General features: G+C 40.5%; 2 protein-coding genes across 2 annotated transcripts in view; one reads left to right on the top strand and one right to left on the bottom strand.

Annotated features, from left to right (window-relative positions):
- The window catches only part of LOC131976252 (NACHT, LRR and PYD domains-containing protein 12-like), a 177,852-nt gene that overhangs the window by 48,600 nt on the left and 111,896 nt on the right, over positions 1–17,356 (bottom strand). The window lies entirely within an intron of this gene.
- On the top strand, positions 204–17,096 carry LOC131976089 (NLR family CARD domain-containing protein 3-like). The gene is made up of 18 exons (XM_059339002.1): positions 204–331; positions 743–978; positions 1,094–2,954; positions 3,638–3,811; positions 4,896–5,069; positions 7,217–7,390; positions 7,926–8,099; positions 8,966–9,006; positions 9,208–9,263; positions 9,426–9,472; positions 10,833–11,050; positions 11,185–11,450; positions 11,772–11,891; positions 12,003–12,144; positions 12,486–12,500; positions 12,552–12,841; positions 16,214–16,353; positions 16,958–17,096. Exons 1-18 carry the CDS (start codon positions 204–206, stop codon positions 17,094–17,096), a joined length of 4,395 nt encoding a protein of 1,464 aa, XP_059194985.1.

The raw sequence follows: 17,356 nt of genomic DNA, 5'->3' as shown, positions 1-17,356 counted from the left end.
ACAGAGTAAAGGTACTTATACAACAAAAAGCAGTTTGGCATCTAACCAGAAGTGTGAAAAGGAAGTAAAGTGCATGAAGAGTAATTTATGTAAACGTCATAAAAATAAACACAATGGGATTTGGAGGTTTTTTGTTGTTTTTTCAAAGACCACTGTGTGTATGTGTGTTTCCAGTGTTATTGGTTTACCTATCAGACTTGAAGATGAGTGATTTAGAAGAAGAAGAGGACAGATCAAAGTCTCCAGTCTCCAGCTGTCCCTCTATGAAGAGCGACTGGAGTAAAGACGATCCTCCAGACTTCAGTAATGAACCTGGACCCTCAGACACAAAGTAAGAGACTGTTTCTATTGTAAACTCACCTGAAGATGATTCAGTAAAGTACTGTAAATGCAGAAGGGTCCAGCAAAAAAATACATTAGAGTGCAGTAAAGAAAGACAGCACTAATGGCAGTAGAGGGCAATAATAATGTCCTATTGTAGCTATTTATTGTGGCTATTTCTTTGCTATTTTTATTTTGTTTCCATTGTACAACTTTATTTTACTTTGTGCTTGTGTTTCTGTCTATTAAGGCCTAATTGTACAGCACTTTGGTCAATCACTGGTTGTTTTGAATGTAATATAGAAACAGTAGAATGCAGTAAAGAAACGCAATAAAGGACAATAACAATATAGTAGAGTGTCATAAATGATGTGTGTGTGTTATATTTATAGTGTTTTGAATAATGTTATCATCTCCACAGAGAGAGGAAGAGGAGTCATGTTTCTGAGGAGGATCAGCCGTCCTGCTGTGGTTTGTGTCAAGACGTCCTGAAGGATCCGGTCTCTACCAGCTGTGGACACTGGTTCTGCAGACAGTGCATCACCTCATACTGGGACCGGTCTGCTTCACCAGGAGACTCCTCCTGTCCCCATTGTGGAGAAAGATCCAGAACAAGAGCTGGAATGCAGTCAGCCAGTGAGACCAGCACTGCACAAGGTAAGACTGTACACCAGTCTGATGATTTCATATTTTTGTTTTTCAGCATAAACATAATGGTTCAATTTAAAACCCTTCCTTCTTTCTTTTCTTTCTTTTCCCCCTTCTCTTTCAGCAGCTGGTGGTCTGCAGGAAGTTTTAGATGAACATAAGATCAGTCTGAAGAGGAGATGTGAACATGTGACTGAAGGAAGTGATGGAACAGGAAGTGGAACCCTCCTCAACAGGATCTACACTGAGCTCTACATCACAGAGGGACAGAGTGAAGAGGTTAATACCCAACATGAGGTGAGGCAGCTGGAGACAACTTCCAAGATGGAAGCCCTCCATGACACTCCAATCAAGTGCCAGGACATCTTTAAAGCCTTACCTGACCAACAGGGACACATCAGAGTGGTTCTGACGAACGGCGTCGCTGGCGTTGGAAAAACCTTCTCGGTGCAGAAGTTCAGTCTGGACTGGGCAGAGGGTTTGGAGAACCAAGATGTCAGTGTGGTGGTTCTGCTTTCGTTCAGGGAGCTGAACTTGATCAGAGATGAGCAGTACAGTCTTCTGGAGCTGCTCCATGTTTTCCATCCAACATTACAGAAGGTCCCAGCAGAGAAGCTCGCCGTCTGTAAACTTCTGTTCATCTTTGACGGCCTGGATGAAAGCAGGCTTTCTCTGGATTTCAACAACAAGGAGGTTGTGTCTGATGTCACACAGAAGTCATCGGTCAACATGCTGCTGACAAACCTCATCCAGGGGAATCTGCTTCCCTCGGCTCTCGTCTGGATAACTTCCAGACCTGCAGCAGCCAATCAGATCCCTCCTGCATGTGTCGACAGGGTGACAGAAGTACGAGGCTTCACTGACGCCCAGAAGGAGGAGTACTTCAGGAGGAGGGTCAGTGATGAAGAACGGTCCAGCAGAATCATCTCACACATCCAGACATCCAGGAGCCTCCACATCATGTGTTTGATCCCAGTCTTCTGCTGGATCACTGCTACAGTTCTGGACCACATGTTGACTACAGAGCAGAGAGGAGAGCTGCCCAAGACCCTGACTGACCTGTACTCACACTTCCTGCTGGTTCAGACCAAGAAGAAGAAGCAGAAGTATGATGAGAGACATGAGACGAGTTCACAAGAGCTGAATGAGGCTGACAGAGATGTTCTTCTGAAGCTGGGGAGGCTGGCGTTTGAACAGCTGCAGGAAGGAAACATCATGTTCTACCAAGAAGACCTGGAGCGCTGTGGTCTCGATGTCACAGAGGCCTCGGTGTACTCGGGAGTTTGTACAGAGATCTTCAAAAGAGAGAGTGTGATCTTCCAGAAAACAGTCTACTGCTTCGTTCATCTGAGCATTCAGGAGTTTCTGGCTGCAGTCTACCTGTTCCACTGTTACACCACCAGGAACACAGAGGTACTGAGGGCTTTCTTTGGGAACGACTGGGACAATGACAGCAGTGATGGCAAAGGTCCCTCATTCCTGAAGAACATAAAGAGAGTCCTGGGGAAATCCCTCAAAAGTGACAATGGCCCATCACTGGATGACTTCTTGAGGAAGGCCATGGAGAAATCCCTAGAAAGTGAAAATGGCCACCTGGACCTGTTTGTCCGCTTCCTCCACGGCCTCTCTCTGGAATCCAACCAGAGACTGTTAGGAGGCCTGCTGGGTCAGACAGACAACAGTCCAGGAATCATCCAGAGAGCCATTAATAACCTGAAGAAGATGAACACTGATGAGATCTCTCCTGACAGAAGCATCACCATCTTCCACTGTCTGACGGAGATGAACGACCTCTCTTTATTTCAGGAGATCCAAGAGTTCCTGAAGTCAGAGAAGGATCTCTCTGAGACCCACTGCTCAGCTCTGGCCTACATGCTGCAGATGTCAGAGGAGGTTCTGGATGAGTTGGACCTGGAGAAGTACAAGACAACAGACCAGGGACGACAGAGACTGATTCCAGCTGTGAGGAACTGCAGAAAGGCTCAGTAAGTCCAGATTTAATTAACTTCATGAATCAGAAAATATTAGAATTTTGGTCCTTCAGATGAACACTAAAGTTCTTAGTAGGGGACCCCGGTAATACCTGCTCAACATGTTCCACTTGGTTATTGCAAAACATTATTATATAACATTAAACAGTTATATTTGATCTCAGATGTTCTTGAGTGTTTTAAATTGCGTACGAGCAAAACAAAAAAAAAAACTACAAATATTGTTTTAATATATATAATTGGTTGTAATTGTATTTATTTCTAATAATTGTGACATTTTGCAGTTCTTTGTGACATCAGCATGTTCACAAAAAGGAATCTTTCCTGGCTGTGATTGTTTACTGAGTTTTAAAAATGGCTTTCTAGATAAGATGGCCTCATGATAACTGTGCCAGACAGACATGGGATCAGATCACACTGACAGATCACTACTCTCTCCTTCATCTGCAAGATGAAATCAAACAAAGCTTACAGGTCTGCAGGTATGAGAGAGAGAGAGAGAGATGAGAATTATTGTTTCAAGTCAAACACAGTGAAATAAGATTAGCTGAACCTCTGACGTAAAGAGCAAATGTTCATCAACAGGACAAGTCAAACAATTTTGGCATCAAATGCATGAAGTGAACATAAATTGTCCTCTTTCATAGTTACATTCTTTCTAATATGTGTCCCTACAGGCTTTCTTACTGTGGACTCTCAAAAACTCACTGTGACGTTGTGGCCTCAGCTCTGAAGTCCAACCCCTCCCATCTGAGAGAGCTGGACCTGAGTGGCAACAGCCTGGATGATTCAGGGGTAAAGCAGCTGTGTGATGGACTTCAGAGTCCGAATTGTAAACTGGAGACTCTGAGGTCAGTTCACTCCCTGCAGCTGTGTGGTTTTGTGCGTGTGTGCATTTTAAATTCAAATTCTTGACGGAGTTTACACATTTTTGGTTCATACTTTTTCTTTAGCACAATTTTTTTTTCTAAATAATCTCTCCTTTGAGATGGCTTAATATTCGAAAAATAGAGAAAGTAAATCTTTTGACAGGACTGACCACATTGTGGTCCATCAGTCAGTGAAGATGATATAAGTACTCAGTGTTTCCCCTAGAATTTTTTCAGCAGCGGTGCTGCTGCTGTGTCCATGGCCATGCGCAGTGTTGCCAACTTCTCAGTAAGGAAAGTAGCTATTGGCTGTCCAAAAAGTCGCTAGAAGTCGCTAAATGACGTCATCGCCTAATTTGCATAATTTAGCATGTGCATGTACTTGTAATGGATGCTGTAGGAGAAAGGAATAACGTTGTGGGGAAGACAAAACAGGACCCGCTAAAGTGAACCAAAAGAGACACTGACTGTAAACCAGCCAGCGGCTACTTCTCGCATGCGCAATTTGCAGACTGGACGCTAAGGGGTTAACGTCCCCTCCTCTTAACGAGCCGCGGGGGCTGGCGGTTTTGTAGTTGCTAGGGGGGGTCTGAAAAGTCGCTAAGTTGGCAACACTGCCACTCACTGCCCTAAGGAGGAGTTAAGTTACGTTACCTGTGCTACTCGCTATATAGCCCGTGTATAAGCTTGAATGTTACCTTTTACGTTGATGTCCTAAGAGGGTCTGACAGGGTTCGATGCGCTCGTTGATGAAACTCAAAACAAGTCGAATACAACTTTGTGTGTTGTTGTGCTCACACAGTGCGAGTAGAAATCATTACTGGCACGTTGAGATTAATGATCATGTGCGCCGCTGCCGAATGAATTTAGGGGAAACACTGGTACTGATGAGGTACTGAAGAGTGAGAGAGAAAATGAATGAGGAAGATCTGATGAGCCACAATAACAGAAGGACAAAGTATCTCTTCTAATTCATCAGGAAAAATTGAGCTACACATTTAAAACCTGAATTGATCTGATTAGATAATGAACTGATTTTTATCTACATAATTTATTCTCTATTCAGATTAAGTTCCTGCAATTTTTCAGAGATCAGCTGTGCTTCTCTGGTCTCAGCTCTGAAGTCCAACCCCTCCCATCTGAGAGAGCTGCAGCTGAGTGGAAACATGCTGCAGGATTCAGCAGTGAAGCACCTGTGTGATTTTCTGGAGAGTCCACACTGCAGACTGGAGACTCTGAGGTCAGTTCACTGACTCTCTAATACTGCTGTACATCTTATATGTTCGAAACAATTTGCCCTATATATACATGCATAAATTACATCCATATAGTTATATCGTTCCTTTAGTTTGTATTTTCTTCAATTCAAATTTGATTGATTTTTAAAAAATGTTTTCCATGAATAAACAAGTGAAAATTTAATTTAAAAAACAACAGAAACAAACAAAAAAAATGACAGGACAAATAACAGACATTGAAATGGACAAATAAATTTGGTTGCAATAATGCGATGAGCATCATTTATGTGTTGAAGCTGTCCATCAACACCTTGTCAGGCTGCTTGCTTTGACATATATTGACTAAATTTGTCCCACTGTTCCTTGGCCATGTCATTTTTCCAGTTCAGTTTCCCAAGTATCTTTTCACATACAACTGTAGTCATCACTTGCTCTCTCCACATTTTCAGTGAGAGGGATTAGGGCTCTTTCCAAGGTGACTATTTCTTAAAGAAACTGTAAAAAAATGTCAACTGCTAGTTGTTAAAGTAAATTTATTTTTGTAATGTTGAGTAAATTATCACATTTGTATAGAAAAGATCCTGTGAACTCATATTTGGTTTATATTGATAACATTTTTCCATATATTACAATAATAATACATTTTATTTATAAGCGCCTTTCTTATCACTCAAGGTCACCGTACAGTGTCGGAGGCAAATTTACAAAAACAACAACTAATAAATAACAATAATAATTGAAAAACTTAGTTAACAGAATGGGGATGTAATATATCATTTTAGGTACAATATGCTTGTTTAAACAGATGGGTTTTGAACTTGGTTTTGAAAAGTAAAAGAGCATCAATGTTCTGAAGGTCAGGGAGGAGGGAGTTCCAGAGACATGGAGCAGAATGCCTGCAGGCCCTGGACCCCATGGTGGTCAGAAGGGCTGGTGGGCTGGTGAGGTGGATGGATGAGGAAGACCTGAGGAAGCGAGTGGGGGCATTGACTTGAAGGAGTTCAGTCAGGTATGGAGGAGCGAGGTGGTGGATGGCCTTGAAAGTGAGAAGCAGGATTTTGTTGTCTTTTTGGTATTTGACAGGAAGCCAGTGAAGTTGCTGTAGTACTGGAGTGATTTGACAGGTGGAGGGAGTTCTGGTGATGATCCAGGCTGCAGTGTTCTGAATCAGTTGGAGTTTGTGGATGGATTTTTTTAAGGAGGACAAAAGAGCAGGGAGTTACAGTCATCGAGACGAGATGTGACCAGAGAATGAACAAGACGGCAGTGCTATTGGGTATGAGGGACTGACGGAGGCAGTTAATGTTTTGAAGATGGAAGAAAGCAGACCGGGTGATATTAGTGATGTTGGCATGAAATGATAGAGTTCTGTCCAGGATGACAACCAAACTCTTGACCCAAGGGTAGGGAGAAACGATGGAGTTGTCAATGTTATATTAAAACAGTCAGTTTTTGATATTGTGGATTTTGAACCAATGAGAAGAACCTCTGTTTTGTCACTATTGAGCTTGATAAAATTGGAGGAAAACCAGGATTTGACTTGTTGAAGACAGTCACAGAGGGAGGATGGTGGCAGGGTGAAGGTGGGATTGGTGGAGACATAGAGCTGGGTGTCATCTGTGTAGCAATGGAAGTGGTGTTAAATTTTCTGAAGATATGGCCAAGGGGGAGGAGGTAGATAATAAATAGTAGAGGCCCAAAAACAGAACATTGGGGAACACCTGAAGAAAGTGGGGATGGCTGGGATGTGACGGTTTTTAGTTTAATGAACTGAGTGCAACCAGAGAGATGATTTAAACCAGTTCAAGGGTGTGTCTGTGATTCCAATGGATGCAAGTCTATAGAGGAGGATGTTGTGGGAAATGGTGTCAAAGAGTCAGCAACAACGAGGCAGTCATTGGTGATTTTTACCAGAGGTGTTTCAGTGCTGAGTATGGACCTGAGATGCAACTGTTTGTGTTCAAAAAAACTTTTCTATTATGGAGTTATGGATTATTACTTTTTGTTGTTAATAAAATAACAGTCACAAAGTCACTCTACTAATTTTAGGGATACGTTTTTAATAATGTTGAACGGCACATTTAAAACCTGAACAGATCTGATAAGATAATAAACTGATTCATATCTACATCATTTATTCTTTATTCAGATTGAGATGGTGCAGTTTGTCAGAGATCAGCTGTGCTTCTCTGGTCTCAGCTCTGAAGTCCAACCCCTCCCATCTGAGAGAGCTGGACCTGAGTGGAAACAGCCTGGAGGATTCAGGTGTGAAGCAGCTGTGTGGTTTTTTGGAGAGTGCACATTGCAGACTGGAGACTCTGAGGTCAGTTCACTGACTCTCTGTTACTGCTGTACATCTTATATGTTTAAATAACAAATTAACCTACTCTGTATACTGGACATACGCAAATGACATTAATTGTGTTTAACAATTCCTTAAGTGCATATTTATTTTTTCATCTTGTACTAAAAAAAGAAAGAAAATAAAAGTTTCTTAAAGAAACTGTAGAAATGATCAACTGCTAAAGTAAATCAATTTTGTAATGTGAAGTAAATGGTCACATCTGAAAACAAAAGATCGTTTGAACTAATTTGTTTTAATTCGATGAAGTTTCCTTGCTGAAGTCGAGATATATATTTTTTTGTTTCTATTAATTCCAATGTGTTTTCACAAATAATACAATCTAAAGCTGATATTATGATGATCCACAATAACAGAATGAAAAAGTCATTCTACTAATTTTATGGAGAAGCACTTTGATGACAACATAATGATGTTGAACTTCACATTTAAAACCTGGATGAATATGATTGGTTTATAAATAGATTTTTATCTCCATCATTTATTCTTTATTCAGATTGAGATGGTGCAGTTTGTCAGAGATCAACTGTGCTTCTCTGGCCTCAGCTCTGAAGTCCAACCCCTCCCATCTGAGAGAGCTGGACCTGAGTAACAACAAGCTACAGGATTCAGCAGTGAAGCTGCTCTCTGACCTTGTGGATAATCTGAACTGCAGACTGGAGACTCTGGGGTCAGTAAGAGGACTGAATCCACTGTTTCCCACAGGATTTTTTGAGAGTTGGGGGGGTGGGATGCCGTACCATCTAGGGGGGTCTTGGGGCATTCCCCCCCAGGAGAAAATTTTGTACATTAATAAGTAAAATGAAAATCTCGTGCACTTTGAGAGCTAAATGAGAGCAAACACCTCACATAACATTTTTCACAGTTGAGAGATACTGTATTATAGAATCTTATCTTATATAATCTTTGTGTCTATTTCTACATTTATATATCATGTTTAGAAGGGGAGAAGTGGGGAGGGCAGCTCGGTAAATTCAGTCAGTGTGTGAATGCCCGTACATCTTTTGGAGGAGGGAGAGGTGGGGGTAGGGGTTTAGACTGACTGACGGGTGACAGACACTGCTGAGCAATGGCGACACAAAATAACTTTATATTATGAATCGTGTAAATATACTTTACTGTCAGTAGCTTGAAATGTGACGTTAGCGCAGCTTGTAATGAACACAGGGTTCATAACTCACATTGAGCTTTCCCTCCACTTCCACCTTCTAGTGAAACAATGGAATGCAGTTTCTCCTTTTCTTTATCTTCTGTTTCTTTTCTTTCTTTCTTCCACAAACTATAAAATGCAAACTGATAATGCAAAGCCAAGCAACAGTTCAGTCAGCTGCAACTTTTAAAAGGACATGTGATGTTACAGTCATTGTTTTCCTGTGATGTTTTGGATCCAGACTAATGACGAGTTAATTCCTCTAACTGTGGAAAAAAGTGTTAGATCAGTCGGCTCATCTCAGGACTCTGCAGCTCTCTGACTCAAAGATCGAACAATTCTTCAAAATTGATCCATAACTTTTGGGATTGTGTTCATCTCTACAGAATCAATAACAGGACGATCAGAGCGCAGAAACTAAAACAAAGTGAGTATTGTTCCACATTTATCAAGCTGCTGGACATTAAAATTGAATTTAAACATGAACATGTCTCTAAATAAAAATATAATGATATATGTCATATTCCACTTTTTGTTGTGGGAAATATTCTAGAATTGTGTCAGTTAAAGTTTCTCAGCTCATTCCAGTTGTCATGGTTTTTCTTTCTCTTACACTTCTCTCTATCAGATGACTCTGATGACAAACTGGATGTTAAAACAAACCTGCCTGAGGACGGCATAAAGGTGAGAGAGGAGCAGTTTTACAGTGTGAAATATATTTATATAAAATGTGATTATTTCGTACCAAGCAAACAGAGGCAGGGGAATTGTGACTTGTGTTTATTGAACTTGAATTGAACCTAATTTCTGTTAAAACAACTATATTTGTGTCTTTCTTAACTCCAGACTCCATCATCCTTCTCACCTGTACTCACATCTGGAGCGTCATACAGGTAATCCTATAAAATTACAAAATATATTCAGACTTATTTCATGGTTCGTCAAGTTGTGATTGTCAATAAGAGTCTGTTGTCTGTGGAGAGATTGTCAGCAAACAGTACAGATGTGGACAAACAGGCACACAGGTCAGACATGGAGGCTAAAGGCTTTGCACCCAGCTCAACACCAGAAAGTGAACAGGTGGAATCATAGATACCATGGCTGCATTCACAAAGTCTCATATATTTCCCACCTCATTCACTCCCACACTGATTGCAGCGAGCTACTAAACAAGGTGCTGGTCTGAACATTATGAGCGATTTTGGGTTCAGGTGGCTTGAACCAAACAGCATTACAACTATGACAAGCTGACAGAAGAACAAAGTAGCTAAGCCAGCACACATAGAAAGGGTCGAAGCAGGTGAGGAGGTGGGTGATACCAAGGCCGATGAGAAATGGCAAATGGGTGAAGAAGACCAGCTGGGGCACAAAAATCAGATCAGTGGACAGCCCCCGGGAGCCGGATGATCCTCTTAGGCCTCCTGGACCACCCTTGCAATGTCCTACCTTGTTGCTCCCACCAAGCAGGAAGATGGCAGGATGGTTTTCTCGGATGACTCCTCAACCAGAGGAGCGAACTGACATGACAGGGCCTCGGGCTTAACATTCCTGAAGCCTGACCAGTAGGTGAATGTATAGTTGATTGTATAGTCGCCCAAGAACAGGGCCCACTGAGACTGGCACGAGTTGAATCTGCGGGCGGAGTGAATGTAGGACAAGTTGTGCCAGAGTCGAAGGTGTCTACCTACACCACAAACTCTGCAGGATCAGGGTTAGATAAAATAAGGGCAGAGGAAAACAAGCACTTCAACTTGACAAATGCAGCCTCTGCGGAAGGTGACCACACAAGGAGTTTTTGGCAGATGTTAACTTAGTTGTTGCAACTCCACTATAGTCGCAGATAGACCTGCGATAAAAATTGGCAAACCAAATAAAACTTCTTGTTTTAGGAGTGGGCCATTCGGCCACTGCCTGAAGTTGGGTAGGGCCGGTTTAAAACCGAACAGAACCCTCACAACGCAATAAACGCAATAAAACAACAGTCAATAGACACTGCTGGCGCTCCATCATGAAGAAGAAAACAAACGAAGGAGGACATATTTCAGGGAAAACACAAAAGTTGAATCAAATTATTCAATAAATCAGAATAAATGAAACAAACTCTAAAAAAGTCCTGTTGGATTGGTCCCCTGGGTGTTATCATGCCGTACAACTCAATCTGTTTCCCTGCGCTGCAATGGAACAGCTGTCAGTGAAAGCAGATCATTTGACTGACTGCTTGTTATATGAATTCATCCCTTCTGTGTCCTACAGGTTCAGGTGTCCTGGTCCAGGTGTGTTCCAGTGTGATCTGACCGGACTGGTGTTTGTTATGGCTCAGGAGGCGGAGCTGCTGTACAGGACTGTCCAATGGGATCAGAGCCTCCTCCAATCAGCTGGCAAGCAGGCTGCAGGGCTGCCGTTCGATATCAAGAGTTCTGAGGACTCTGCTGTCCTTCAGCTCCACTTCCCACACTGTGAAACAAAGGAAGGTAAATACGTGGATGGCATGTTATAGAATAAAGGATAGAGGCAAACTCTAGAGTTAATTACAAATGTATTTTACCGGTAAACTCAAGCTGTACAAAGTGAATTAGGTAAAGATGAACCTGTTTTCATTTCACAGCGTTGCTGTTTGATGGCCTGCTGTCTGTCGTCCACATCACCGATGATGGAATGAGCATCTTGGAGCCGCTGGAGATCACAGACACTCATGTGGTTGTGAAGGTCCCTCACCTCTCTGTCTTTGGCCTCATCTGGGATATCGTCAAAAGGTTTCTGAACATCTCACTGCCAATACAGGGTCAAGTTCTGCTGTTCCTCCGACCTCCATATGAAGAGGATCGAATACTCGACGTATTTCTGCTGCAGAAAAACATCCCTGTGCAGGAGGTAAAGTAACAGCTGTTTCCACAAAGATAAATCATTTTGTTTGTCTTACTGAACCTTCGTGTTCTGTGGTAACATTGAAACAGAAGAGATTTTTTTCTTTAACCTTTTAATAGTCATCATGACGACAGTTTGTTTTTAATTGTTTGTTCTCTGTTCTCTCTCTGTTGTGTTTGGAAACTTTTATCATATATATTTCACGTTTGTTCTCATCTCTCTGCAAAGCAGTCAGTCAACGTGTTGTTTTAAAAGGTGCTCTATGGATAAAATTGCCTCGACTATCTCAGCAGGAACTAAACTATTGAAAATGTTCCGTTACTGAAGGTTGCCGTCCAACAAGAAGAAGGTGCTAAGTTCATCCCGATCTCCTCCAGCTGTTATTTGATCTTTGGTCAAAGTTACAGTGTCCACTGTGAACCTGAGGGCTTCCATATACAGCCAGAGGTGAGTCAAGTCACTTAATTCAACAGAATGATCCAGTTTCTGCTGTGTGTAGATTCACAGTCAGGGAAGTACCACAAAAACATTTTATTATGCGTTGCTTCTGGTTTTCAGTGTGAACCATTTCAGTCGAGTTGTGGACCAAATTTCCCTCCAACATTTGAAGTTTTCCTGACTAAAAACACAAAGAGAGTGACTGTGATGGTCCAGGAACAAGATGGGAATGTACTCTGGAAACGTCGAGTCTCCCTGACAGGTACAGACTCCAGCCTCCTGCAGTAGCACGCCACCTGATGTCACCGTTCAGACCTGTAACACATTATATCATAGATATTTATATTTGCTCTTATGTACATTCTCATATCATTATTTAGGCTGCATTGAAGCACATTATTGCTTCATTAACTGAACAAAAATCCACTCCTAGTAATGTTGAGGAATATAAAGACAGTATAAATGTTTCTTTCCCTTTAAAGGAGAACACAGGAATTGATTTACAAAGCAGATAGATGAACTTTAAAACAGAGTCCTCCGTAACAAAACTGTCAACTGAGTGTTGGTTATATAACACAATCATTTTTACCTGTTATCCTCCAGGTCCAAGAGGGGAAAGTGGACGGACAAATGTCCCAGCAGAGGACAGTGTCCCAGCAGAGGAGAGAGTCCCAGCAGAGGACAGAGTCCCAGCAGAGGACAGAGTCCCAGCAGACCAGAAACTGGGGGGAGCTGTTCGGACAGAGTTTGTTAAAAGAGTGTCTGATGCTAATCTGAACCTTCTCTTGGATAAACTTTATGAGCGTGGTGTGATAAGTTATGGTGAAATGCAGTCCGCCACATCAAAATCCCAATTAGACAAAGCACGAGAAGTGATCGACACGGTGCGAAAAAAGGGAGCCGAAGCCAGTTCAGTTCTGATAGCTGCCCTCCGTGAGGTGGATCCACGTCTTTCCAGAGTGCTGAAGTTGAGCTGAAGCAGAAGAGAAGAAACTGTGGTGATGAATGTCTGTAACAGCTGAGTGTTACACATTACTTGACATCTTTAAATTAGAAGATTTGCTGTTAAAACATGTGGTTTTTTTAAAGCAATCAAACTTGGACCACATTGGATGACTGTTGAGCAGCGACAAAATTCCAATAAGAGGTTGTGCCTGCAACCATGAACTAAAACAGAAAAATGCTTCTGCTGTTATTCAGTGAGACTAAATGAAACACTTGCAAAGAAGCTTTTTTGTGTCAATATGTCATTTCGGCTCCCAATCTGTTCTGTGCATGCACTGGCTGCAACAAAACAATATGGTAATGTCCAAAAGGTCAAAATTCAAGATTTTATTTTCTTATTGTCTCATTTTGATTAAAAATAATCTTTTCTAGGACGCCAAAGACCATATGAGACAATAACATGCTTCATGTGTGAGAGTCAGTGTTGTTCTTGGTTTTAGCCACTAGATGGAAGCACTTCACTGATGGACAGAGAAAATTAATTACTTTGAATTCTGCACCCTCTTTACAGTTACACAGAGTAAAATAAATCTTATCAAATGACTAAAGGAAAAACAGATGACTGTGCTGTAACCCTCTCAACATCACACAGATCATTGTCTCTCAGTAGGCTGCACTAACATAAAACAGACCCATAAATGCTTTTAATTTTTACCCGAAACAATTTACAGGAACTAATGAGACAAAAAAAAAAAAAGTTAATTCAGGATGTTATGTTCAACAATGTGCCAGTGTCGATAAAGTTGGAACAGGCGATAGCACTATTGCTTTTTTTTTCTTTTTAGACATAGCGGCCAAATCTCTGGGTGTTATGAATGAATGAATGTAAAATATAATGTTTAAAATGAATAAAAAGATAACTACACATGCAAGTAAAAAAAGATTGACATAAAAATATTGATTAATTCATTTTTATTTTTTCTATATATTTCTGCACGATCTATTCTTTACCTACTTTTGTGAACATGATAGATTTAATAAAAAAACAAGTTTTGTATTTTAGAGTACTTTAAGACTTTCTTCAGCTTTGTTGTCCTTTTAGCAGTTTGTCTTTTTTTTGTTATTGTGTGTACTTTTAAGAGCAACACAAAAAAATCCCTTCATGTGGAGGGTGAAGTCAGGATAAAAAAAGGGTAATTTAAGATAAGAAGGTCATATTTCATTGTAATTCTACAGCCAATCACAATAATTGATCTTGTTGCTACATCACTATGTGACGTGTTACTAGTTTTGATGGTCTGAGGCGGACAGGGCAGAGTCTGACTTGGAGTCAGACAAACCAGGTGGTTAGTGAGTGTAACACTGTAAATAATTATGTGTATTGGTATATTCCTGTTAAATTTGGGATTACATGATTCTTCGGCTGTTTGTTTTTTATTGTGAAAATCCACAACGGAAGTTGGAGATGCTCTCACTGCGTTGCATTTTGGGTATCAGCAGCTAACGGTCTTCTGCTGCGGGTAAGTTGCTGCTCTGTTCACTGAAACTGAGGAAAAAGATGAATGTTGGTGAATTTTACACACCATATGAAACGTAGTTCACACATTTCATATGATGTGTAAAATTCACCAGCATTTACTGTTTATATTGTTTACTAAGTGAAATGCCTGTAGAGACCGTAGTTGTTCTGCTCAATAAGAAAGTTAATTGAATGAAAACAAGTAGCGGTTTAGCTAGCCGCTAACGGCTCTGAGGAGTGACGCGACCTGTACGTCACTAATATGGAACTGTCCTTTGTAGATTGAGCAGGAACATCAAAGCAGCTTTACGTCATTGTGAACAGCTGTGGCTGTGTGAGGCCCGAGGGGCTGCAGCTCTGTTTATATTCAACTCTTCACTGCTTTATTCAACTGGAGTTTGCTAGGTAAACTGACAAAAGTGTTTAAGACATGTTTGCTATATTTTGTTATTACCACAAGATGACAGCAAAGCCTTCATTTGGTCCTGTAGATGAAAAAAAAAAAAGAAAAAAAAACAAACTTTTGAATGTAAATACTCTGATATTTAATGCCAGAAATTATTTTTTATACCTTTCATTATAAATAATTGTATTTTATTTTACTGTTACTCACGATTACAGAGTCTTGAGGATGGTTTTTTTTGTAGTTGATGGTTTTGTTACTTTTTAAAATATTTGTCTATACATATTATACAAGTGTACGATCCCTGTAAAAAATCCTATTAGTAGCAAATTATGTCATGCTGTGGTTTAAGTGGGAACAGACATCTGACCAACTTTATTGCATTCTGAACAACTGTGGTTGTGTGTGTCCCATGCATAGACTGGATATAAATACTGTACGAAGTCACTATGACGTCATCCGTTGGTTTGTGAACTGCCCGTTTGAAGCATCGAGTTTGGCATTACGGCCGTCACCATCTTGCGTCCGTTATGCCATCTTTGTTTTTTGACAACCGGAAGAGATCATATTTGGAGTCAGGTGGATCTGCCTGAGAACTGGTGACATTGTACTCACCTTGTCAATCACAAGGTAGGCACGTCCCAAATGAAACTATGGATTGAGACCATGTTAGGTTCCCCTTACATCTGAAGCTCTATTGCCATTTTTACAGTGCCTATGTATTTGTATAAACATTATTTTTATACAACACCTTTGAAGTTATTTGAAGTTCTTTACAATAACAGTAATTTCTTGCTCAATTAGAAAAACCCACATTTATTACAATTTACAGGTGGTATGGAATAAGGGGGAATGGAGAAGGGAAAAGACTGGGAAAGGAAGGAAGATGTTAAAACAACCATTAGAGGAAGGATAATTCCACAAAGTTGTGCACACACTCGCTCATCCATACAAACACCAGAACTACACTAAGGCACAGGAACAAAAATCCACACAACATAACCAGTTAATTTTTAATAAGCTTTTTATTTTATTACCAGTAGACCTAACAGTGTTGTGTCATGCCAGAGAAAATAGTTAATGGTGTCAATATACTGTTAAATGGAAATGACTTCAGCTGACTTCACTGTATTGTTCTAATGGATGATGTGACACAGTATACAGGTAAATGGTTCAAGAGAGAACACGTTCTCTCTTGAACCATTTACCTGAACCTATTGCCTAGTGAGTAGCAGCAGGTCTGCTGCTCCCACTAGGTAATAGTTATAAAAACATAACAAATAAATATTTTAGAGAGCCATGTCAATTCATAAAACTATTGACAGACCTTACTTATAGCTTTTTTGGTGGTCTTAGTGATCTTTTACAAAAGAAATGGCCCATTTTATTGGATTAGATTAGATTAGATGTTATTGTCCTCAGGGGGAATTTCATTTTCATTTTAGCTGACTTCACCCTTCACAGTCGGACAATAGAGCTGCTGAGAAGACGGTAAGACGAGAGGAGGAGCAAACAAGTCGGAACACCCAAAGTGAAAAGAATGAAGTCAGACAGGATTTACACTCGTCAGAGCAGAAGGAGGAAACCAAGCTGTCCGAGGCTGGGTGAGTGTTAGTACTACGACTGTATATAGTTTACTCTGAATGTTAATTAATCTGCTGATTCTTTCCTGATTATTTGATTAGTCTGTTATAAAAAAAATACCATACTCAGAGCTGACAATGATCATTTTCTGATTGTTTACTCTTTTGTTTTCCTGGTTTGTGAGCGACTTAACATGTGCCACACCCGCAGTCAAAAGGGAGAACAGCCACAGTGTGACGTCTGACTTATTTGTTGGACAAGTTTAGCATTACGATAACTAACATACACATTGGCAGTCCATGGTCTAGAGGTTAGGAATCAGGCTTGTAACTGGAAAGTTGCCAGTTCAAATCCCAGGACTGAAAAGCCAACTTTTTGCACTGTTTTTGCACTTGTGTGTAAAAATAAAAAGGATGAGTTAAATGCAGAGAGTGAATTTCCCCATTGTGGGATTGATAAAGTAGTTAATCATAATTCTTTTTTTTTTAATTACACATATGCAGAATTAGAGTACAGTCACTATAATAACTTTAAAATAAAAAATTTTAAATTACTCTTATATAAAAAAAAACATTATTGGCGACTGTGTATGTGTGTTTCCAGTGTTACTGGTTTACCTCTCAGACTTGAGGAGATGAGTGATTCAGAAGAAGAGGACAGATCAAAGTCTCCAGTCTCCAGCTGTCCCTCTCTCAAGAGTGACCGGAGTAAAGGACATGTTCCAAACTTCAGTAATGAACCCGAACCCTCAGACACGAAGTAAGAGACTGTTTCTACTGTAAATTTACCTGTTGATGATTCTGTGCAGTATAATACTTTAAAGAAACGTAGTTGAGTACGGTAAAGATATGGTGTACAATACAGTAAAAATAACAACTCCGTAGAGTGCAGTGTTGTAAATAATGTGTGTCGTGGCATTTTTGACAACTGCACTAAGTTAATAGGTGAGCTGGCCAAACACGAAGCACACAATACTCTGTTCAGCAAGTTTCATTAGCACATTCATATTCCATACACTGCACA

Source organism: Centropristis striata, chromosome 8 (genome assembly GCF_030273125.1).
Source record: "Centropristis striata isolate RG_2023a ecotype Rhode Island chromosome 8, C.striata_1.0, whole genome shotgun sequence".
Lineage (NCBI taxonomy): Eukaryota > Metazoa > Chordata > Actinopteri > Perciformes > Serranidae > Centropristis > Centropristis striata.
Note: the sequence above shows the minus strand (reverse complement) of the source record. Positions and strands in the feature narration are given on the sequence as shown.

What these genes read in the sequence shown, in the direction of transcription:
- LOC131976089 (XM_059339002.1), top strand. Translation starts at nt 204, where the DNA reads ATGAGTGATTTAGAAGAAGAAGAGGACAGATCAAAGTCTCCAGTCTCC. An exon ending in TGCAGACTGGAGACTCTGAG is followed by an intron (nt 5,070 to 7,216) that starts GTCAGTTCACTG and finishes TTCTTTATTCAG; the next exon opens with ATTGAGATGGTGCAGTTTGT. An exon ending in TGCAGACTGGAGACTCTGAG is followed by an intron (nt 7,391 to 7,925) that starts GTCAGTTCACTG and finishes TTCTTTATTCAG; the next exon opens with ATTGAGATGGTGCAGTTTGT.